At 42.8% G+C, this 24741-nt stretch overlaps 1 protein-coding gene across 2 annotated transcripts; it reads right to left on the reverse strand.

The window, feature by feature from the left end:
• Positions 1–2227: 2227 nt before the first annotated feature.
• htr1d (5-hydroxytryptamine (serotonin) receptor 1D, G protein-coupled) lies at positions 2228–16088 on the reverse strand. Of its 2 annotated transcripts, none has more exons than XM_057011918.1 (2): positions 15702–16088; positions 2228–4654 (listed from the first exon to the last, which is right to left on the reverse strand). In XM_057011918.1, the coding sequence occupies exon 2, from the start codon at positions 3875–3877 to the stop codon at positions 2687–2689; it is 1191 nt and encodes a 396-aa protein (XP_056867898.1). In that variant the 5' UTR covers positions 3878–4654; positions 15702–16088; the 3' UTR covers positions 2228–2686. The 2 variants fall into 2 exon arrangements, with proteins under 2 accessions (XP_056867898.1, XP_056867897.1); XM_057011917.1 differs by having other exon boundaries at positions 2228–4658.
• Between the last annotated feature and the right edge of the window lie 8653 nt (positions 16089–24741).

A 24741-nucleotide genomic window follows, 5' to 3' on the forward strand; every position in this document is an offset into this window, starting at 1 on the left:
AGACAACCACGTCTGAAGGGGCCTCCATCTGTTCTCTCTGAATTCTACCCCATTGTTACATGCTTCTCACTCCCGTCTCCTCATTCAGCTGTTTCCCTCCACGCTCCCGTCCAGCTCCCTGCTTCACACACCAGTCAAGAAGTGACAGCCCTCATCCCAAGAGATTAAGTGAGCCCTGACCTTTACGGTATACCTGCTCAAGGCAATCTCACCTTGTTTGAATCCAGCTCCTATTCACACTAATCCACACTGACAGCATTTGGGCTCTCTCTGTTTTTTCCCTCAGTCACCCACCAAAAAACCCTAAAAAAAACTAATTCGGACATTATTTTATTTTGTTGGAATGGAGGCTTATTTAATCCAGGCACACCGCTTATTAAATTGAATTTCAACATCTCTCATACACAATAATTGATATAGGCACATTTGTTGGCCAGTTACCCAGCGGCACAAATCAATAGCTGGTGGGTCCATCACCATGACTTAATTGTTTTGTTTAACACTGTTGTGTGTTTCAGCTCCTGTATATTTGAAGAGAATTTATTTATTTTAGTTACACCTTCAGGATAATGAGGGCCTGTCTGGACTGGCATATTTAATTAGCCATGGTGCTAAATTTGTGTCTTTCATCCTGCAGTTGATAGACCACCAGGATAAGAAAAGATGCAGATTTAAATTGGGACTTGTATTTTGCTGTATGCTTCTACTATCTTTTGCAGATGTTTCATACCATTACACTGTGTGTATCTATGTGGTTCTGTAAATGTTCATTAACAGCTTCAAAGGGAAGGAGGAGAACAACATCATAGAGGTCCTCACCCACTCTGTTATTGACAGTGGGGCTCCCAATTAACGAGGGAGACTCACTGATGTACCAAACACACCCATTTAAGTTCAAGCAAATACAGGCAAAGCTTTGATGTGTACACACACTTTTGATTAAAGGTGATGATTGAATATTGATACTATAAAGTGCGTGAGGCAAATTTACACAATCAGATGAAGTTGGACACTTACGCACAAATGTGGAGGCTCCTGTCCACTCCACAGTCACCTCACTCACCAGGGAGCATGTATGATGTATGCAGTTCAACATTTGTAACCTGAGGTCTTGTCCACCATGGTACCACTGACTGCTTAGCCAGCGTGTGAGCGGACCCACATTCTGTAGACGGTTGAGAAGCGACAGAGCAACATCAAATCTCACCTGCAGGACAGGTGTGAACGACTCTTTAGGAGTGTGTCGCTGATTTCCTGCCACCAGCCTTTGACCTGATGTCTGCACACTCCCACCAGACGTTCTTCTGGAATGAATCCAGGAGTTGATTCAGCAATCGCCGGTTGGCTCATCACAGCTGCATTATCAGTGAAAATGGAAGCGGTATCATTCCAATATAAAAAAGGGCTTAACAAACCGGTTCCTCTACCATGTTTCTACAGTCAGATCAGAACACATAAACCATTTGGACTATGAAAAGCCATTACAAAAGTAAACATTTCCTGTGCTAACCCCTAAAGTAGCTGTCAAGAAAATTAGTTTATTCAAGACTGAGGAGATCGAGGACAGCTATGCAGTTTGTATTTTAATTATTGGATGCTGCCACCACCTACACACATACTAAATTTCTTTAGAAAGGACATCTAGGGTCACAAGTCACCAAGGAATTCTATTAGCTAATATTCTTATTTAAGCTTATGACCTCAAACCCTGTCTGCTATTTATTATCTAGCTTTGTTTAATTTATAGTGATTTTTTGCTTTTTTGATTCATAATGTCAACAGAAGCATGAATTTATGGCTTCAAAGGGACTAAAATTAGCTGTTTCTTCCCCTTCAGTCAATTTTAACATCTAACATCTTAATGCGTTGGTCCTGCCAGTCACGCCGATGTTCCGATAAATCATGCACATAAATTTAGAAAACACACACACGTTAAACTACTAAAAATGCAGTTGCTGTCAGTTTGATCTCTCACCTTCACCCGGGCTTCTCATACATATCTTATTTTGTTTTATTTTTTCTTGCCATTGTGCTAGTATATTTCAGAGTGAAAATGCTGTTTTCCATTTCCAACTCAGCCACGATGAGATAAGCCTCGCCTCGCTTTGGAACATCATGTATAAATGTCAAACACTTGACAATCCTCCATCGCTCACACATGCATATATTACAGTGACTACCATCAGATGCACTCACACAGAAAAAAAGACGCACAGCTTCAAATAAATTACTGGGTCTCTAGTATTTAGGTATTTTACTGTACCACAGAAACGTTATATGTGAGCAGCAGATACAGTATGATGAAGAGACAACTTATTTTTGATGGCTTTTCATTTCCCCCTGCAGTTACCCCATCCACTTGTTCCATACAGTCACCTTATAAGACTTTTTTTATATTCGTTGTACCAAGAAAATCAAGACTTGGAATCCCATTTTCTTTGAGTTTTTAACGACGATTTCCACAATGAATCAATTTAAAATCTTTTACTTTAGCATGCATGCTGTCCACATGAAGGATAGGCTGTAGGAATCTAAAGCGCCATGGCACAAAGCTGTTTGATCTAGGAAACAAACTAAAGTCACAACCCTTGTGTGGTCACAGGATGGAACATTTAAGTGCAGGAGTCTCATTAGTCTTATTGTTTTAACTTTGTCCCTGGTTTTAGAACACTTTTCTTCTTCAAGATCATCGCCTGAATTTGATGAGCTTTTGGAACGCCTGCTTGAACTCGTCGTTGAAGACGGTGTAGATGACAGGATTGATGAGGGAGTTCAGGTACCCCAGCCAGGTGAACACATCAAAAAGCAGCGGGTCGAAACTACACTCTTTACATATGCCCCAGACAAGCGTGACGACAAAGAACGGAAGCCAGCAGATGATGAAAGCGCCCAGGATGATGCCCAGCGTCTTGGTGGCTTTCCTCTCCCGGGCTGCACACAGGCGTTTTCGCTCCAGCACGTTGTCTGCCAGCTTCACCTTCACACTGTTCACAAACAGAGGAGATCCTCCTCCTTCGCCGCCCGCACCTGAGTGCAGGTGCGCTTCCTGGTTGGAGGCAGAGTTAAGAGAACAGAGAGACGACCCTGCAGAGGTCTGGATGAGCTGCGCTGTGGTGAAGCGTTTCCCGGAGTACGACGGCGTCTTGAAAATCCGAGAGCGGGCCGCAACGTAGATGCGTCCATAGAGGATGATGAGAAGCACTGTGGGGACGTAGAAGGCGCCAAAAGTGGAGTATAGCGTGTAAGAGATCTGATCAGTATTCACCATGCACTCTGTCAGCTCCTCATGGGCTTTGGCCTGCCGCCAGAAAAGCGGAGGCATGGAAATCGAAATGGAGATCACCCACACCACCGCTACCATGACCGCAGCCCGGCGCATGGTACGCCGCTTTGAGTACTCCAGCGCGTCCGTGATGGCCCAGTAGCGATCCAGTGCAATGACGCACAGGTGCAAGATGGAGGCTGTGCAGAAGGTGATGTCAGACGACAGCCAGATGTCACAAACTATCTGCCCCAGTGACCAGGTTTTACTGACGGTGTAGACGATGCTGATCGGCATGACTAAAATGGACACCAGCATGTCTGTGACGGCCAGGGAGCCGATCAGGAAGTTGGCGGGCGTGTGGAGCTTCCTCGTCAGGAAGATGGTGGCTATGACGAAGGCGTTCGAGAGCATGGTCGCCAGGGTGACGATAGCTAGCACCACAGACACGGAAATCTGGAGGCCGAGCAGGGTGGCTTCGGTCCAGTGTGCGACTGTGGTGTTGCTCGGAATGTCCGTGAAATTGCTAGAAAAGTAGTCCAGTGAGTTGTTGTCCAGCTCCATGATTTTTGTCCCAACTTTCAGACCATCCACATCATGGTTGGTAAATGGCATTCATGGTTTTAGGGAGTTTTTACAGAGGAATTATTACACTGTTGGTGTTGGCTGCAGACTTTCTCCGTCCCTGGTACTGCGGTATGATTTCACATCATTCCTTTTCAAGTGTGTAATTTCATCATTTGGGTTTACATCTAATGCACCTGTAATTGAAGCTGACTACCTTGTCCATTCTGCTTCTTCTATTGATTCGCCTCACTGGTGAAGCTGCTGGAGAGAAAATCCTAATCTGTATTCGGCTCCTGTCAGACAGGCACTTCCCTTTTCTTTTCCCTCTGCTCTTATCTCATCTCCAAGTGGCAGACAGGCAGCAACAACACCTTTGGACCTTCAAACCTTCCTATCTACCAACTGCTTTAATGGGCGCCTCCTTTTCAATAAGGCTCAGCGGGCGGCTGTATGTAGGACAAAGATTATGCCCTGTACAGACACAATGGTTCCCTTGCTGTCTACCTTATATTTAACCGTCCACGGAATTCTTCTAAATTGAAGTTTCTATTGAAACTTGGCTGTGTCTAATGTCTCCGCTGGCTGTGGAAAGTCCAAACATTACAGTTGTATCCTCCACATCAAAGTCAAACAGGGAAAAATCCTATTACTCCTGTACATTACGCTGGATATCCGACCAGCAGTTGGCAGTTATAAAGATGTATGCTGATGCGCAGGGATTCTAAAAGCTTCGGTTCAGGTTCCCAGAGTCAAATACATTAGCTTCTCCTCACTGTTGTCGCAAAATCAGTGCTTGTGTCCAGCTTCCTGTGCAGTGTCTTCATCCTAGCTGAAACAAATGAGAGGGAGCATTAGCTGTATTGAACTTCACTTCCTTTATCCCCTCCCCTCTAATGTAAACATGTGCGTGCACACACACATTATCCATACCTCCGCACATTAGGGAGAGTAAAAGCCTGTAACTTTAACCTGCATTAGCACTTAATACAGACAAACCACCCACACATTGCAGTTACTGTACTGAATTCTTGCATTAAATTGCACACTAAAATCCACAGCAGGCATAAACATGAAACATTTCACAGGACTTATATTAATCTGGCTTAAAATGAATGAAAAAATGTTAATATAAGAGCAGTTACTTTAGTACAAAGTGCAGCATTTTAATTTATTGTGCTGCATATGAGATAAGATAAGAGGATGTTATCAGATCAGAAGTGCTTCACTCTCAGGAGTCTGCAGTGGCCGTATCACAAAATTCCTCTAGAAACAATAAAAGGGGGGAAAAGTAATTGCATTTCATTTCAACCATTTGTTTTTCATTGTCAGGCATCTTCACCTTTTCCTTTGAAGGGACTTTAAATATTCCAGTGGACACAGTCAAGAGAACTCATAAACAGCCCTTCACTTTTTGCCTCATTTAGTCCAATTTGGTAGCACAAACATAGAGTGTGTTTCACGTCCCCGTGAAGGCTACGAAACTCTACAAATAATGACTTAAAGACTCTTTTCTCCCTCTATTTTTCCCCCAGGTAGGAGTAAAGGAAAAATAAGATCAAAAGAGGGATGCTGACATACTTTCAAGTACAATGAGAAAGCCGAGATCTGAAATGTGGAAATGTGGTCTTACATCCCAGTGGGGAAGAGGACATACGCAGGATGACTGTTAATCACCATGGAAGGCTTTTGCCTGCTCTCCTCACATATGCTGGGTTTGTTTTAATTAATTATTTAACAGCAGCTGCTTGTATACTGACCACTTATTCAATAAGGAAGTACAGTATCGTGCGCTACATGGAAACATCCTGATGGACTCCTCAGTTGTGATTAAAACCTTCTAAAGAAGGGGTTAATGCTTTACTGCAATAATGTCCAAATGTGCACGCTCAGAGTTCAGTGTACTACAACAATAAAGGGAATAAGGTGTTCAGGATTTTATTGCAAAGCTAAAGTAGAAATCATCATTTTTTGTGGCAGGCCTAAAGTGTGGATATTGAATTTGATGCACCCCCTGATGAGCGCAATAAGTTACGTAGGCTTTGCAGAACATTAAAAGCATTTAGTGCTTTAGTGTTTTAGAAGACAGCAAATCATCTCATCATCTCAGAACAGCGCGGCAGAGAGGCTACATGGCCAGTTTAAAGTGAGATTCAAAGGAAGCCTCATAGAGAGAGAGGCTCTGGGTTTGAATCTGGCTCAGGTTCCCTCTATGTGAAGATCTCTTCACTCCCAGTTGCTCCCACAAAAGTGTGCACGTGATGGAAGGTGCCTCAAATGGGAGTGAACACAGGATGGATGGATGGATGGATGGATGGATGGATGGATGGATGGATGGATGGATGGATGGATGGATGGATGGATGGATGGATGGATGGATGGATGGATGGATGGATGGATGGATGGATAAAAATTCATCCATTAAAGAATTTGAAGCTGGTCTAAAATTAATGTATAGATGGACCAATCCGATGGCTGGATGGGGGTATACAGGAGTATTTATGTGTTCCCCATATAAGAAAAAGAATGGTAGGAACCAATTCAAAAAACCTCCTCCTTTTCCAACAGCTTTTGAACATTGAAGAAGACTTTCCATGTATGTAAAACCATTAACATACTCCACAGATGGTCACCGCAGCATCATCAGGCCAGATCCTTCAGCCGACGTTATATAACACTTGTTTTTGATAACATCCTGCCGCCATTGCTCCGAAGAGACCCCTCAGCTCCGGAGACCGAACGCGTGATGTGCAGATGCGATAGAGAAAGCCGTGACTGCTGATGTGCGAAACATTACACAGCGTGAGGATCGCGCTGGCATCAGCAGAGATGACAGTGATACGCGCCAAACTCCTGCCGGTGGGATCTCAAATATGTGTGTGAGCGTTGTGAGAAAATGGGCATGGAAGGGATGATGTATTCAATCAGCTGCCTCGTGCTTGTTGCACACTCTGTCCTCGGCCTCAGAGTGCTTTTAACAATACGAAAAAAACCCATCATGTCCACATATAAAGATACAAGAAAACAGACACGCATTCAACAACACACTCAGCAGCGCGTCTGAAAAGATTGCTGAACAGTTGAAGTAGTCTGGGAAGAGGCTTATCTCCAAACGTCTGCTTTATAGCAGAATGAGGTAATGGGCTCAATCATGAATGAATGAGAGGAAAGGAGTTCTGATCAAAAACAGGCCCTTCTGAAATTGGACAGTGGACTGCTCCGGCGAAATATATTTTCTGTCTTCATCTGGTTTTCCAGATTAATCAAATACGACGAGGGATGGCTCGGCTCACCACAAATGCATTTTTTTCTCCTCGAAATCAAAGGGGTTTTTTTTTAGAAAGAGAGGAGGAAAAAAATCAAAGAAAACTAGGTGGAAAAGAGGAGCGGGGGACAACCGGATCCATGTCAAGCCCTGGCCTCATTACATCACAGCCCATTCACTACAAAAACCAAATCATTCCTTTAAGGTTTGGGCCAAGTCCAAGCAGATGGTGTAGCGTGTCCTCGACGGTCAGAAACCTGATGAACCTGGCAGGCCTGCAAACAGAACACGGCCCCACTGGAGATGGGCTAATTGATTTAACTCGGAGGAGGGAGAGCCATCGCTGCCTCCGCTGTCAGCTAATGTCTGCTGTCTACTCGAGCGTGCCGTAAACGGTAGGTAAATAAGGGTGGAGTGTGTGTCTGTGCTGGTGTGTGTGTTCTTGCACATGCTACTGAGGGAGTACCTAGTAAAATGCATTTCACTAGCAAAGTGAGGACATCGTGTCTGGCCTTAGCGACATTGAAACTGGGGTGAAGTTTAATCGTGATGTTTAGGGTGATGTTTAGGGTCTTGGAAATTATGGCTAGAGTCCTCATAGTGATAGAGGTACCGATGTGTGTGTGTGTGTGTGTGTGTGTAGGGGGTAAAAAGCCAGCATCGATACATCGATGGCAAGTTTACCTGGAATGAAATTGCAGCTATTTTCTTGGCAATTTGGCTTCAAGTAAGCAAATCATTTCCACTGGGAAGCGCTTGAGTTGGATTTCCTTCAAAAAGCTTCAGCAACCATTTGAAATTCATTCCCTCGCCACCACACAGATCTGAAAACGGGCCGATCGTCCTGTTGATGATGACATACTTTATTGTGTGCGGCTGGCTCAGGTGGAAATATAGATTTACCAGCTCCCTTTCTTAATGGTGCAGTGGTGTAATGGGATGGCTTATTTTCAACCCAAACCACGGCTTCATAACCTCAGTGCCATCGGGTCTCATTGCCGTGTAATCCAAATCCAACCCTTCTTCTCAATTTAACCGAACCATTAGAAGAAACTAAAAATAATCACTGAAAACAGAAACACGGGCACAGAACGCAAACCTTATTCCCGCTCCACACTGCCAATCCGTCCAGGCTTTCAGGCTCTCTACCTCTTTGTAATACGCTCTGACAGAAGTGGCTCTCCGTCAGATGGATTTCTTGGCAGAAAGCATCAAGCGGCGGGGCCGAAAGCAGAATTGCCGCTATCAGTGCTCTGAATATCTACCTTTTATTTATTTATTCTAACAGATACCAACCGCGGGCTGTCATTTTCATTGACATTCTCCTGAAAGTAGCATTTTTTTCTGATATATTATGCCCTCATAAGGAAAATAATATAGTACACTCTCACCAGCTCACATAAATCACATATTTCAATGTCCCCCGTGTTTGTTCCCACACCTTTTGCCTTCTCACGGCACAGCCGCATTTTAACAGCCAATATTGTTCCTGTGCTCGTCGTGCAATCCAAGCCCCCATTGTTTGATTTAGCTACTGTAACATCCCCCCACTTGAGTGCTGCAGCTTGCGTAGTACGCTGGGAATGCTGAATAATATGCTGGCCAGCATCAAGTGCAGGAAAATGAAAGTATAAAATATAGATTAGTAGGATTGTTTGAACATTGGACATGAACTCAGAACTATGGTGTCAAAGAACAGCCTGAAGATCGCAGTGCACGCCGCAATTACACTGAAGTGCGATAATGCACTGTGCAAGGAAGCTTTTTATGAATGGCTACCATGTATGAATAGTAAGACGTTGCCAAGTCGCGCAGCACTTCAAAGAAGAGTGAAATGCCACTGCATCGCTTCCTCAGGGTCGATCTATCCTCCATTGTTGGTAGATGCCTGCGAGAGTGGAGAGTAGATATTTTTCTCGGTCCGCGTGGGCTGTGCACGTACGATCGCCATCCGCACTGCCTTCCAACCATCCTCCTACTCGCAGCCTCCAATGTAAGCACAGACATAAAATACCAATTAAATCTTACAGGAGCTGGCACTGGAGGCCCCTGATTCCAGTGAGCTGCAGGAGTTCCAATCCCAGTTCTAATGCCGGTCTCAGAACACAGCTCATTAGACTGTATTGAGAACTATTCAGTCCTTAGTTTTTCACACTAATGGATTTTTTTTTTTAAATCAATGTGGGTTTTTAAAAAAAAATCAATTTACATGCACACCAAACACCTCTCACTGCAGACAGCAATCATTGCCCGGTAACATATACCTCGCTGAATATGTAGATGAGCTACAGACACTGAAATAGGTCCTACAAATGACATTAGTCTGTGCTAATGAGTCAATTATTGCAATTACCATGAGAACATGTCCATGTCTTTGCAATACTAAATATTACCATATTTATTCACCACTGGCCATGGCAGTACATTAAAAATTAAGCAGTTCATTCACCTACTGCCACAGAATTGCCGGGACCTGCGTGAAATGAAAGATTTTCTGGTGTACGGCTCTGTTGGAGCCTCCCTGCCTGTGTCTGCATGGAAAGGCCAAGACATGGCACAAAGCATCAAAGTCCCCCTGGATACGGACCTCAGCAGGCATCAACAACGACATAAATGACGCTGATTAAATGAAAGCTGGGGTGGAGGTGGGTTGCAAAGCGGCTTGCAGAGGAAGCAGGAAAAGTAGGCCGTCAGGGTAGCTTAAACAGCGCGATGAATGGGATCTGCTAATTGGATGCATCTGCTAATGTGCTCCGGCTAGCTAACAATAAGCCCAATTTCTTTGCAAACGGGGAGCACCACTTATTTATTTAAGCCGCCAGCGTGAATAACACCCCGAAGTCCCGTCTTCTTTCAATATGCGTAACCTTGTAGCCAAGCTGAGAAATACATCTTCACTAGAGTGGAACACCAGCTCTGAGTGTGAAGCTGCGTCACAGTAACAAAGCAAAACTATGCATAAAACTGGGAATTAGTTCTTTTTGGGGGGAAGGGGGGGGGGCGCTCTTAGATTTATTTTCAATTCTTTCTTGCAGTGTATTTACTGCCAGAAACATAGAATAAACAGTGCAAAAGCTATTTCAGTTCATAATTTCAGGCAGAGGCTGATGCTCAGTATTAATCCTGATTAGTCTGAAAACAGCACTAAAGCAGCAGTCACGTAGAGAAATGAGTAATGCTGCTTTCTGAATCTTTCTTTGTTTGTTTTTAATCGAAAAAGAACATGTAATAATGGTGATGATATGCATAAACTCTGACCAACACATGAATAGCTGTGCCAAAACAAAGTAAAAACTGAACATTTGTGATCGATGCAGGAGAGCTCTCATCTTTATCTTTTATGTTCGAGTGTCTGTGAGTCATAAATGCGAAGCGAGAGCGCTACAACCGACGTTGGAGACAACGGCGGATGTTAGCTTTCCTGTTCGGGGGTGAGTAATAACCCAACTTGACTCTATAAACACTAATCCAGCACAATAACTAATCGAAAACTGATGGACTGCGGCTAATAGAAGTTCAAATGTCGTTCGCTACAACTCCCTGTTGGCGAAATTTAGCCAAAAACGCTTGCTGTGCTGTCATAAATTGACGGAAGTGAGAGAAAGTCAGATTTCGGAGATGGAAATGGAGCTTCAGGTGCAACTGTCACGACAGCGGTCTAAGGTGAGCATGTTTGCTGAGACAGGATGCGGAGCTGCAGCCCTCAACACGCAGGGAGGAGGAAGTGCTTGAGCGCTTGGTGCTTCATCTGCAGCATTGGCAGCTGATGACCCAGTGTAGCGCGAGCTCAGCGTAGACGCTCACACGTGGGCTGCGTTGATCAACCCACTGTATGATTCATCCAGATCTGAACTGCAGTATCGACACGCCGACAAACACTTTTAACTTTAGAAGTATTCTAAAACCCTTCTGCTTTAATTACTCTGATATTGCGTTTGGGTTTTTAAGCACTAAATCTTTTTCCTTTGGAGGGGCAGGTGTAACTTTCACGGGGATTTTGTTGGAATTAGTTTTAAGTAATGCAGCAATCCAACGTAATTTATGCTGTCATGGAGTAAAACATCTCGATTCAAAGCTCATAATTAGTCAAATTAAGTTTCTTCTGATTTCCAATTCTAACAGATGTATACACATAACTTATCAATAACAATGTATTTTTTTCCACTAAGTTGTACATAACTTTATTAACACCACCACCCCAGTCTCATTCTCATTCATTCACTCCAATTATTTTAGCCAATTTTGGCTTTGAATGGGTTTTAACAGGAGATTGATTGTTTTCTTCTAAAGAAATATGATTACCGTATATGAAATATTCTTGGATATTTGGACATATTGTCCATTGTTCTTGCTTATTTTGAAGAAGAAATATCTGAACATTGACTCTGATTGACAAAACAAGCCATCTTCCCCAACATGGACAAGTGGGCCAGCGAGCTAATACTGTGGCCGAGAGTTAGAGCTGCAAGAGATTCCAGTAAAAGCTCTTTTTCTCCTCTGCAGTACAGTTTTAACATATTTCCCTGCTGATGGTCAACCATTTGAGTGAGTTTTCTTTGCCGGTTTCAGATAATGGACACCAACGTCTTTCAGTAAGAAGTCAATCATGAAACATTGACCACTAATGGCTTTAGATGCTGCTGTGAGGAGCTGCCGGCTGATACGTGACCCCCCTGTGGGTAGTTTCATGCAAAATGAGAACCTATCAAGGTTCATAATTACAACTTTGATCTAGAGGGCTGAATGTAAGGGTCTGACTCTAATTACACAAGTTTCCAAACCACTGATTATAGACTGAGAGATATGGAAAGAAGCGAGTTTGAATAATGGAGATGAGAGATGAGGGAGAATGAATGGGAGCAAAGAGAGAAAGAGATACTTGGTCTGTTGAAGTCTGCTGCACTTCAATCCCATGTAAATAATCCAGGCTGTAAATCCGATGGGATTACCACTGATACGTCTCAGTTTTGTGAACTGCTTTAATTCCTCGGCAGGAAAAAAGATTCGGCTGAGTGAAAAGAAGATTTGACGGGAGGGCATGTGATGAAATAAACACCGGGGTCCGGTTTTAACCAGGCAACACGACGGTTCGTGTGTTCAAACATGTTCATGAATAACCCTAACCCCTAACCCCTAACCCTAACCCTAACCCCTAACCCCTAACCCTAACCCCTAACCCTAACCCCTAACCCCTAACCCTAACCCTAACCCCTAACCCCTAACCCCTAACCCTAACCCCTAACCCCTAAACCCCAACCCTAACCCCCAACCCTAACCCCTAACCCTAACCCTAACCCCTAACCCTAACCCCTAGCCCCTAACCCTAACCCCCAACCCTAACCCTAACCCTAACCCCTAACCCCTAGCCCCTAACCCTAACCCTAACCCAAACCCCTAACCCTAACCCTAACCCCGAACCCCTAACACCTAACCCTAACCCCTAACTCTAACCCCTAACCCAACTCTAACCCTAACCGTAACCCTAATCCTAACCCTAACCCCTAACCCCTAACCCCTAATCCAAACAAATTCAACATGTCTTGTTATCACCTTACACCTTGGTCATTAGAATCAAAGCAGGGAGCAGAAACATTCTAGAAAGACAGGCAGCAGAAGGGTTAAGGTTGGGGTTAGGGTTAGTTGTGGTTAGGGGTTAGGAATTAGTGTTAGGTTTAGCATTTAGGGTTAGCGCTTGGTTAGTTGGTTAGTGTGAATTCGGGTTAGGGGATAGTGTTGGGGTTACAGTTAGGGTTCAGGGTTAGGGGTTAAGGATTGGATACCGTTAGGGTTAAAGTTAGGGGTTAGTGTTTTTGGTTTAGGGTTGGATTGGAGTTGGAGTTGGGGTTAGATCGCACCCTTAAGGAAATGCTGGATATTGGGTTTTGCAGGTCTTTGAGCCTCAGACCACATCTGACTGTCAACACAGTGTAAAATCTTCTGTTTACACTCGCTTCCCATTCACATCCACCCTGCTTGTGCATCCATGTTGTTATTCACAGTCATTATTCAATTATTGAGACTTCCAACTTGTGGTTTTACGCCTCTGGGACAACTTCAAAGTGTCGCAACAAAAACAATAAATATTCGGATGAATTCCTGTTCGCAGACAGAGCCTCGTCATCTGCTGCTGAGCCATGTACTGCAGAGAACTGTAAACAGCCTGCAGGACAACCAGCGTGATGACTCTTCTAAATGAGCTTGCACTCTTCAGTGAGTCCGGTTCCGTAGACATTCCCGTGGAGCGTACGTGCCCAACCCAAAATGCCGACAAATGGTGTCGGGGACTCTTTTGACCACTGCCTAAATGTCATCAATCAATGAAACATGTACATCAAAAATACCAGTATGATGTTCACCAACTCTGAGGTGAGGTTTTCTTTCCACCTTCTCTTCCCTGAACACCTGCTGCAGCTATTCCCTCACATTCTTCCAAGTGCATTGACAGTGTCTTTGTGTGTTGCTCTGCTGTTATGTCACACGTTTACGTGCACTGCCGCTGTCACTCTTGGGCCTACACACCCTGTGGAGGACATGCAAGTCGAATCAGGCGTACTGTTCCAAACTGCCGCCATGCTGAACTGATGTGCACGTTGTGGAAACATTGCTCGTTTTCCCAACCAGAGTGAAACCAGGTGCAGTAAGTTAGTGCTATGACTAAAACAGAAATGGCTCAGTGAGCTAAACCTGATGTGCTAAAGATCACTGCTGAACCACCCAGTACCTCAGGCACAACTCCAGGGGGGCGGGGGAGTTGAAATCCCCAAAGAATCACAAATGGTTTTATGGAGAAATAGACACGAACAAAAACCCAAATCCATACAGTCCCCAAACATTATGGTTTATTCATTCATCCGAGATGTTTATGTCCATCTCAGCAGGTGCAAATGTGTGATTCACGAGGGTAGTACCGACGTAGTCCACAAGATGGCCACAGTTAGCACAATCAACAGCGTGTTGGTAGATATGGCAGTGATTGTTTTATGTACTCATACAAACTTCAAATCAGATGGAATGACCCTCAGAGTTTTACTTCTGTGAGTGGCTTGTTGGGCGTGGTATGAATAAAAGCGGCTTAAATTAAATTTCGGTTGGGTTTTTTCCCCATTGTATCCTTCTCGTACCAGCTGTCAGTCACTTTTGGGGCAAATACCGAACGCGTGAACATCATTCCACCTCGGGCTTTGAGACATTGAGTCCCTGTATGAAACTTTTCCAGGACAATACAGTGGTTATAAATGGTAAGCTATGCATTCCAGAATTAGGTGACGATAATATGCATGAAATTGATATTACTGTTCATTAGTGCATTCTGGAAACCATTATGCATCACCATTCCCTCCCTTCCATCATTGGATTAAAAATCATACTTTGCTTAATGAGCTGCAAACATTTCCTCTTTGTTATTCGTCCTCAAGGGTCTCAGATAAGTGGGGCAAAACTCAGCAGTGGTAAAATCCCAGATACTGTCTTAATTCAGTGCTGTTAACGTATAAGAGAGTAAATGCAAATTTGGGTTTTCTTTGAATGTGTGTATATGTGCGTGCGTGCGTGCGTGTGTGTGTGAGTGTGTGTGTGTGTGTGTGTGTGTGTGTGTGTGTGTGTGTGTGTGTGTGAATGGTCTGCTGTGGGCAAAGACCTAAGAGAAATCACACTTGTGAGGATAAAATAAAAGGGACATTGTGTGACCATGACGCTCATCCTTTTTCATTTTTCCAGAGTATCTCACACATCATTCAGCTAAAGTAAAAAAGCAACGCCTGCTCTATCTGCCTTCTCTAAGAAGTGAAATAGGCTTCAGAGCATAAAAAAGGCTCAATTTTTCCAGACTGAAATGGACTTGGAGCTCAGACTGCACACACACACACACACACGCACACACACACACACACACACACACACACACACACACACACACACACACGCACACACACACATGTATATATATAAGCCTTATTGGTTGATGGATTTGAAGTGATCTCTTCGTTTAATGGTTTTATTTCAGCGGTCTCAAAATCAATTGCTCATGATGTCAGTAAAGCTGCATAACAAAAACAAATAGGCATCATCATTTTATTAACTTATCCACTGCTTTATAAATGTAAAAAAGAACAAAAAACTGCATATACACCAAGGGTGCAATTAGAACAAACCCGATTTAAAAAATGGTCTCAGTAACCGTCAGCAGCTTTGAGCTGTCATGTAAACGGACCTAATTATGACCTTGAGCAGAGATGGATAAATTCAAATATTTAAAATGAATGTCTCCAATTCTTTCATATATGGTAGAAATATCTTGTCTATGTCACCAGAATCCTGCACTGACTTTATCTGGACTTTGTGACACCTTTATTTGGATCCACAATCTTTATTATACTGTTCCTCTGGTTACCACAGCCTGCGGGATTATTTAATTACTGTCCTGCTGTATCATCTATGAGGTTTACATAGATGTGCGCATTACGCGTGAGTTTCAAATATTACCACAGATTTGATCTTTTATGGACTTTACAACTGTCAACGCAATTCTTATCCTGCGCCCCCGGTCCGTGCGTAACGGACTGATGGAGTTGGACTCTAATAATGATAATCATCATAAACATGCAGACTCACCATTCTTGTCTTTATTGGGGGGATTTTGCTTGTCCTCTGCGTACTCGTGGACTGTCACAGAACCCCAGGAGCCGCGTTCTTCACTTACGCACGTCCGTTAAAACAAGCGAGAGACGGAGCGCCGCGGCGGCAGCGCGCAGCTTCTGGAGGTGTTGCTGCGGCTCGCTGCCTTCTCTTCAGAGCTCACTCGCACGCTCCTCTGTGCGTCTGGACAGAAACACAGCTAAGTTAACTCGAGTCACTCCGAATTACGTCCCCGTCCCGTTCACGGAACGACTTGAGAAACACGCGAACGAGTTCAGGCGCCAACGCGTTAAAGTTGATGCAGCTGATTGTCAGAATTGCAGCTATGGCAGAGACGCGCGAAGAGTTTTCTCTCTCTCCACACACACACACACACGCACACACACACACGCACAAGCGCGCGCATTTAAAACGTACTTATTGTATCCTTCCTTGGAAATCCAGCAGCCTTCGTACAGTAACACAATTCCCACAAGATAATCAAGTTGGTGAGCTGATTACCATCACAGTAAAATTACATGGTAATCTATAGCGTTACTATGGTTACATATGATTACATCAGCTTCTCTGCTTTTTCCATACATTCAGATTGCAACAAATGTTTTTCTAACTGGCTATATTTACACACACGCACACACACACACACACACACACACACACACACACACACCACACACACACACACACACACACACACATACACCCTATACACAAATAAATAATATTTCAAATCCACAGTTTTTAATTTCCCAACACATATAACATATTGATCTTTTTGAATGTTTACACATAGCTACAACAGGGAGGTTCAGAATGCAACGTGACTTTCCTCGTAAGCATCACATGTCAACTGGAACCTGCAGAATGGTCGACCTGGTCCTGCCAAACCCTGCAGTCATTTGTATAATGATCTTTACTGAAGATATGTAACACCAATGAGGAAATATATAATGAGTATAATGATCTTTACTGAAGATCATTATACAAAACATACTGGACGCCTAACAAATTTTAATGAGGTCTAAATCTGGTTGTTACCCTGATTTATGTGTGATTCTCATCTTCAGAACTATCTCCATTGTTGCTAAAGGGTGTTCTGTTGCACAGCCAACAATAATGGTAGTGTGATGGGTGCTCAGGGGCCGACGGGGGTGGGTCAGAGATGACTGAAATTTAACAGACCTGTGAAGAATGGGGACTTCTGCTGCACAGTGGCGATACCCTACAGTCTTCCTCATTCTTCACGTTCAGCAACTTGGACCAACAGATACAAAAATAGCCAGTTAGCAATAATAAACCTGCAGCTTCCAGCCTGATCTTCACAAATGCGAGGGATTAAAGTTATGAAAGTGAAATAGATATGTTTACTTTTTTATAAATGCATAACAAGTCAGGGGCATTTTTTGTCACATTGCATATATTTTAGCCACTGCGGTACCTTTGTGGAAAAAGAACGACCCTGAGAAGTCACAGATAGCTGAAAATCACCAATCTAATATATCCTGAATTAATTGTTTTCCTCATTGGTGTTACATATGGTCAGGCAACCTGACTGGTTATCTGGAAAAGCTTAAAGATTGTGGATGAATATGATGTTAATGTGTAATTGTGCACAGAATGAGGGGAAAGTCCCTGTTGGTTCGTCACGCACGCTGTGACTGAACTACTCTTTCTCGCTTTCATCTTCATTATATTATCTTTAATTGAATCAATAGCTGCTCCTTGACAGATAATTACGTGGCTCCTCGAGTCAAGACAGCTTACAGATACACAGTGCACACACTTGATTGGCAAGTTCAAGAGGAAATGAAAATCTGCTGAACTCCAAGTGGAGGAATTTGTTTTGGAATATGGAGATTTGCATCAAATCAGGGTATTATGAAGAATTCGCTCTTAATCGTATCTGAATTCAATGCCATTTATATTCAACGAAAGGACACTGGGCATTTACATTTAGCAGTCTCTTGTACATTATAGACAACCCAAAAATCTATCAGAATTTTAAAGTGCTTCAGTAAATGGCATGCGTGCGTCTGTCCTTCATTCTCATCGTCATCTTTATTGTGTGAAGCTAAAGTGGCTGACCAAGCATCTTTTATTTCGATGAGTTGGGAGAGTAGAATGCTGCTCAATTATACAATATCAGCTTAACAAAAAAGGTCAGTAGGATTAATTTTAGAGCCGTGCTTCCTTAGACTTATGAATAAACTTTGTGAGCTTTCGTGGAGCAACTTTACGGTGATTAAGGGAAAGAAACTCCTTGACTGAGTTCTTAATGTGCTATATAATGGTGAATTCATGACTTTCCCCTGTAGCCTTTAGCATGTAGCATAAGTCTTTGTCCACATATGCTGTTCTCTTCTGAACCCTGACTGATGAAAAAACTCTTTAAACCAGTTTTTATCTACTGGTTTCAGCCTCAAATAATTCAAAAGCAGATTTATGCTTCTATGATGTAGCACTTCAATTATTTTATTGGTTGGTTGTATTTATTCATCAGTTTTATAGCTGCTAATGATCAACACATTACACCCTTTTTTATTATAACAAGCCTTTCATAATTCTACTGTCACTTGTAGCTGAGAACAGTGATGAAGCAGGATGAACGTGCACTTTTTACTTTGCTGGAGATTTACCAAGAAGGAATCAGATACTTTTATTGTCTCCCCACTCCAAACACTTAAGGACTCAGAGGCTGTTATCATGAAACCCACAAAGCATAAATATCCCATAAAAAAGAGAGGACAGCAAGAGGGATGACTGGATCATACAGCATTATATGGCTTTAAAAGATAATCTAAACTTTTGCGATCAGCCTAACATCACAAACGCTGTCCCCTTCAGTGGAGAGAGACGTGAAGGATTAATGTGACTCTCAATATCAGCGCAGATAGACACGGAGAAAGGTTTAAATCGTTCTTATATGGGATTATTCAGAATCAATAGTTGTGTTTAGCTTCGTCAGGTGTCCCCCTAATGAGAGAAATCTCTTTTAATTTAAGGCATAAGATGGATTATACAAATATGCATTCATATATGGAGGGAGAAAGCACATCTTAAATAAAAGATTTGAATCACCTGCAGGTGGTTATTAGACCTGGGGCTGATAAACTTTATCAGCCCCGGTGGGGACATGAGGGGGAAAAATGGGACGCGTTTCTGTGTTACTATACGATGACATATAACAGTGTGGGACATTTACAGAGACACGGCGGCCACGGTGACGGTGATTATTAAACCTGGTGGATGCTGCTCTCACCTTCGTCCTTCATCATTAAAGGTGTTAAAAATATGTAAAATACTGCACCTGCATAGAGTATTAGTAGGTCCCCTCATGACTATTGTTCACATGTGAGAGTAATTAATGTAAAAATGGATGTTTCTAAGAGGATTAGTCTTGTTTTTGAGTGAAAGTGCAGAATGTGTGAGATGACTGTTGTTATCTGGCTCTAAGATACATCTGGGATCACTGGTTTGGAGGGCAAAAACCTAGAAGATGGAATTATCATAAGTCTTTGGAGAGAAGTCAGAAAGCACGGAGACAGACTCACACAGTGTTGATTTAATGGGTGGCTATTATTTTTTTGATCAAAAAGAAACTATAGAACAAGTCCTTGAGCACCTCAGTGAATGGCTTGTTTTCTCTCGCAGCACTGTGGAGCTGCTACAACAAAAGGCAGCCGACAGCAGATGGTGTGGCAGCACGTCAGCAGCCCAGGTCATTATTCTCCACTGAAGGCTTGAGTAAGCACCCACATTTACAAAATAGCTCCTGATGAATTCTTGACGGACTTTTATGGTCATTTTTCATTTAAAAAAAAAACAGCAATTACTGGCGATGGTGATGCAAGAACTTTGTCTCGGTCATGAATTTGAATTTTTATGTGACTTCAAATGTCCTCGTGCAGCAACTATTCTCTTTGTTTCCCTCTCTCAACGGCTTCATGTGACAGCCTGAAGGCACGTTGGCTGCAAAGATGGCTTTTATTTCCTCGTTGCTCGCAATGAAAACATCTTGGCAACACTGGTGAAGTACTAGAAAACTAATGATGAAACCGAAATGAAAAGTGTTTTAAACTGCGGACAGGAAAGAATACAGTACTAATGGTGACAAATGGAACTGTAAGGATACAATAATCACAGGTAGGTCTGTTGACTCATTAAAGGGGCCTATAACACAGCCTGAATGCACTTTTTAGTGTTATATTTATTTATATTACGCTTTAACATTCATGTTCTGAATCAGCTTGATCTCCAGCCAGTCGGTGACAGATCCGCTGACTGGCTGGAGATCTACTGATACATGTATCATACATATACTGTATGCTGCAAAAGCCTTAAGGTGGGATCCAGCCAGAGATACTTTTTGGCAAATAAACTGGAGTCTTGCACACAGCCGATCGATAGACAGGAGCCCATGTGATCCTTAATGCCCCGAAGAGTCCGGGTCCTCATTAATGCAATCATTTGGAAAAATGCATAGGGTTGTATACATTAATTTGTCCTGGAAATATGGAGTCGGGAGGCTCCGTGTGACCACCGAAATGTGGTTGAATCAATTTCCAAGGGAAGCTGCCAGCAATGATCCTTTCTTCAAATTAATTATCATTCAGAGAAACTATATCCTATTAGTCATGTTCTGAAACGGTAACGTCTCTATAGATACACTGCGAGCTTGAAGGAGATTATTTGGTTTAATTAATTTCAATTAAACTGCACTGGGGGAATACCTCAGTAGCCTGACGCATATTACATTATTTGCTGGATGCATGAAAGAGATGAAAGTGGTGTGTTCTACCTGGAGTATTCCCACCGCTAGAAGCACAGTGCGTTCTAATCCCAGCGGGATTCTCCCCAAGTCAGCGTACTCCAGGATAGTGTTGTTTCCACATGGCTCACCTGTCTGATGCAGTTAACTCTGGCGGTCCCAGCACATATCCACACTGCTGCTCACACAACGCACCGGCTCCACTCTTCTTTCAACACAGCAATCAGAACTATGCACTCAAGATCTGTTTTAATCCTTCTTAAGCCAGCTGCCACTGAATTTGTGCAATATTTGGCTCGGCACTGTCTATCAGGTCAGACTCGGCTATTAAAACGAGGGATTAGAAGTTAGCAGACAGGAGTTTTCACTGCGATTCCATCCTAGATGATGTTATTGCAAGGGCTGAAAACTCCATCGTCAAAATTGCATCTCTATCTCCCCTATCAGCAGGTTTCAACATTGCATTACCGGCTGCAGGTCTGACCCTGCCTCGCTGGAAGGAACTCACTTCATTTAATGGACAAATAACAGTGAAATCGTCTTATTGATTGCACATCTCTTGTGAAAAGTACGACTTGAAGGTCGGCATGGTGACATTGAGGACATATCTTTGTATTTTATTGTTGTCCTACAGTCCGAAAACACGCAGGTTAGTCTGGTTTAAAGCTCGCTGAAAATGCCCTGAAGTGTGAGTGAGCGTGAGCGTGAGTGTGTGTGTGCGTGTACCAAAATCGATATTTTGCTCACAAAATGAAGAAATTTTGGCTTCTCAAATTTAAAGGACTGTGAGAATTGAAACATGGTTTTAAGGTTGAAGTTAGGAGTACAAGAATACACGTGTGTGTGTGTGTGTGTGTGTGGTGTGTGTGTGTGTGTGTGTGTGTGTGTGTGTGTGTGTGTGTGTGTGTGTGTGTGGCTCAAGACCTTCCTCAACAGATGTTCATTATGTCACAGCCTGGCACTGAGCTGAGCTGTGACTGAAGAACGTTTACAGAAAAGATCCAAAGAAAGTCCACATTCTGCTGCGGGTGATCAGCAGATCGCCACAGATCCAAATGAGCCCAAACGCGTGTTTAAGTGTGTGTGTGTGTGTGTGTGTGTGTGTGTGCTGTTCAAAATACAATTTGTAACACTAAATTCTCATTTTAGGCATCTTTGTAAAAGAGGAATTTTGGTCAGTAGATTGAGATTAATTACTTTTCCATGAACTCCAGCACAAAAAGATAGTGGTTACATAATTACACAGATCAAGGAAACATTTGACAGCACTTGTTGAAGAGATGTGTGTGAGAATAATGTTATTATTGTTATTATCTTAATATCAGTATAATCCGTCCACATGAAGAACAGCGGATAATTATTCCGACCTTTTTTTTTTCTTCATAAAATAAGGCTGTAGTGCACCCACACTAAATGGAACCATTTCGCATCTTGATTTTGTCAAGGGAAATCATTTAATTCCATTATGTTAATAAGCAGCAGCCCAGTAGGACAGTGACGGCGTTTGGTGGTGTTGTTGAGGGTGATCAGAGAAGAACCTCTCAGATTTTTTTTTCCCCTGCAGCTGCAAACATCAGGCTTGCATTTGCATTGCTGTGTGATCATCTCTAATCAGAATAGCAGCCAGATAGATAGAAGCCCACTGGAGTACAAAAACATTGATAGCGCTTCCGTGGTGCCCTTTTTATACATTTACATACACATTTGTCAGAAAGTGAAAAATCAACTATTTCCAGTCCCCCGACTGTTTATTATTTCGCTCTATAAGGATCTGCAGCTGCCAATGCGGCTTTGCCTCTTTTTATTCACACAAACCTCACGTTGAGATTAAATCTCCGCTTTTCTCGTTACCCATGGTTCTTTGTTTGACAAGCCCTGGTGCATGTAAATTAGTGTCTTCTGCCATCGTAAAGCTCCTTTAGTTTCGTAAATCATCTGCAGCCTGCAGTGTTTCGCCGCTATTTGCCACAAAAATGAATTCAGCAACTGTGTGTGGTCAAAGCGTCCGCCGCCTTCTTCCTTCTTTTACCTGAGCTTGAGCCATACCTGCAGATAAACTTAACAACGCTTGAGGAGATTATCCAGCTGTGATCGTTGCAGGGGAAAATGGAAAAGGGAAACCAGACACCTACCACCTAAACAGAGGGTGAAACTTAAGTTAACGAACTTGACCCACATGACCGTCTGAGACAAACCTGTGTTTACTCGGAGTGTAAAACAGAAAAGCAGATGCTTCAATGTACTTTACTCACCGAGGAGCCTAGGTTGGGGCGGAACGAGAGGGTCTCTGAAGGGAAACTGCTCCTGCAGGATGAATGAATGGGTGAAAACTATAAACCCTGGAAAAGCATTTATTTCTCAGTGTACCTCCTGCCTCACGTCCATCCCAAACGTTAAGTTGTGGGGTCCTCAAACACCCAAACCCTCCTCCCACTCACAACTCACTTGATGCCCACGCTTCACTGCCCTGGTGTGTGGTGTGTAACCTCCTGTCATGACCACTTTGTTCAAAATTGGATCCCTGTTTCGAAGCCAGTGGGTCACGTGACTTTTTCTGTGGCAGTCAGTCCTTTTCTTGTTTTTCCATCAGGCCTCTTCAATGAGAAACTCCAGATGGTCTCATTGTCACCTGGATCAGCACTCTCCATTTTTTAAGGAGAACCTCAGTTAACAGTAATGAGACTAATCAGACCTACTTGAGAGCTAAAACAACACAAATAGTCCCATATAATCATGTCAACAAGCTAGGATACAAGTGTTTTTAGGTATGCCGTGCATTTATTATTGGGTCATGTGATTTTATGCATGCTCAGTTTCTGCAGTAGATGCTAAACCTGTACAGAATTTGAGATATTTTTACATTATATGAATGTGAATGAGTAATTACAGGATTTTGTAATTGCTAATAATGTGCTGTTGGCAGCATATGCGGCTAATAACGGCAGGTGGGCGAAGAGATTAACATATTCCACATTGCTCCCCTCTCTGATCTTATTATCAGAGGAAACATAAGAAGGAGAAAAACAAATGCGTCACATAAGTGGAAGATTGATGGATGGCTTGCAAAAACACCGTATTTCGCATCTGAGAGAGCAGCTTCAGAGGCTCCGCGGGCAGCAAACGCACTTAAAATAGCAAGTTACATATTTAAACAGTAATGAGCTATCTTTACACACCTATTTTATACACAAACATGAGCTGATAATTTAAAAAAAATTTACAGGATTGGGCTGGAACTATCAGTATTTAATGGAATCCATATCCTAGAATGTCATTGAACCGGCTTACTCCACAAAATGTCTCCATCATCCAGTTTAGATGAAGTTTATACTTTTCTGTATCCAGAATGGTTGAAAACAAACACTTTTGGTGTATATTTATAATCTCTCTAGGCACATCTTTTTCTCTGTTCATGCTTGCTAACTCTTCCCTTCTCCATTAAGGATCATTCTGTATCTATCCTTCAATCTTTGATAGCATTTTTGTCATTTATGCTCCTTCTCCTGTCTGAAGACAAGCGCACAGCTACTGTTTGACTTCATCTCAGTACCAACTTGCCACAGGCGCTTAGTTTGTGTGTAGGAGAACGAGGGGAAAGGTGCCAGGTGTCTGAAAAATGACCTTCGGTGAGTTACTGGTATGCCTATTCCCGACCAAACCAGTCAAAAGTGTGAAGGTATTGCGAGTAGTGAAAGACCTGCAGCGTGACAGCCGCTCACTGTGCAGCTTCACTGGCATTTATAAAACACCAGGATGTGAAATCCACCAGCAATCCACCAATCCACTTTGGTAAATGAGAGTAGGATCACACTGAGCTTCCTAAGACTCAATTTTACAGTGTGGTCAACAACCAAGCTTCGTGATTTAATGACTTGTAAATGAGAAAGGGGGCTTCAGGTGTTTTTTCCAGCTTGGGTGAAAAGACAGATATGGAGAAAGTTCAGATCTTATCTTCCAGAATCCTCCAGAGTGGCCTTTGTGGGGCTCTTGGCTTCTCCTCCTCCTGTTGCTGGCTCTCCACAGCCCAACTGCTGAATCATTTATGATCAGAAACTGTTTGTATTTAATTCATTCCAGCACCTACTGCAGTAACTCATATATTAACCTAATGCAAATGGTGTGTGGAGAAATATTTAACGAGCATCTGTTTCACCGGGAGCATTTACATATTTTAACATTCAAGCTCCCATTTCCATTCACATGCTAGTTTTAAGTTCTTTAAGAAATCCAAAGTGTGAAGACCAGTTA

Source organism: Takifugu flavidus, chromosome 16, assembly GCF_003711565.1.
Source record: "Takifugu flavidus isolate HTHZ2018 chromosome 16, ASM371156v2, whole genome shotgun sequence".
NCBI lineage: Eukaryota > Metazoa > Chordata > Actinopteri > Tetraodontiformes > Tetraodontidae > Takifugu > Takifugu flavidus.

Excerpts from the sequence above, each read along its gene's own strand:
- htr1d (XM_057011918.1), bottom strand. The coding sequence starts at position 3,877 with ATGCCATTTACCAACCATGATGTGGATGGTCTGAAAGTTGGGACAAAA.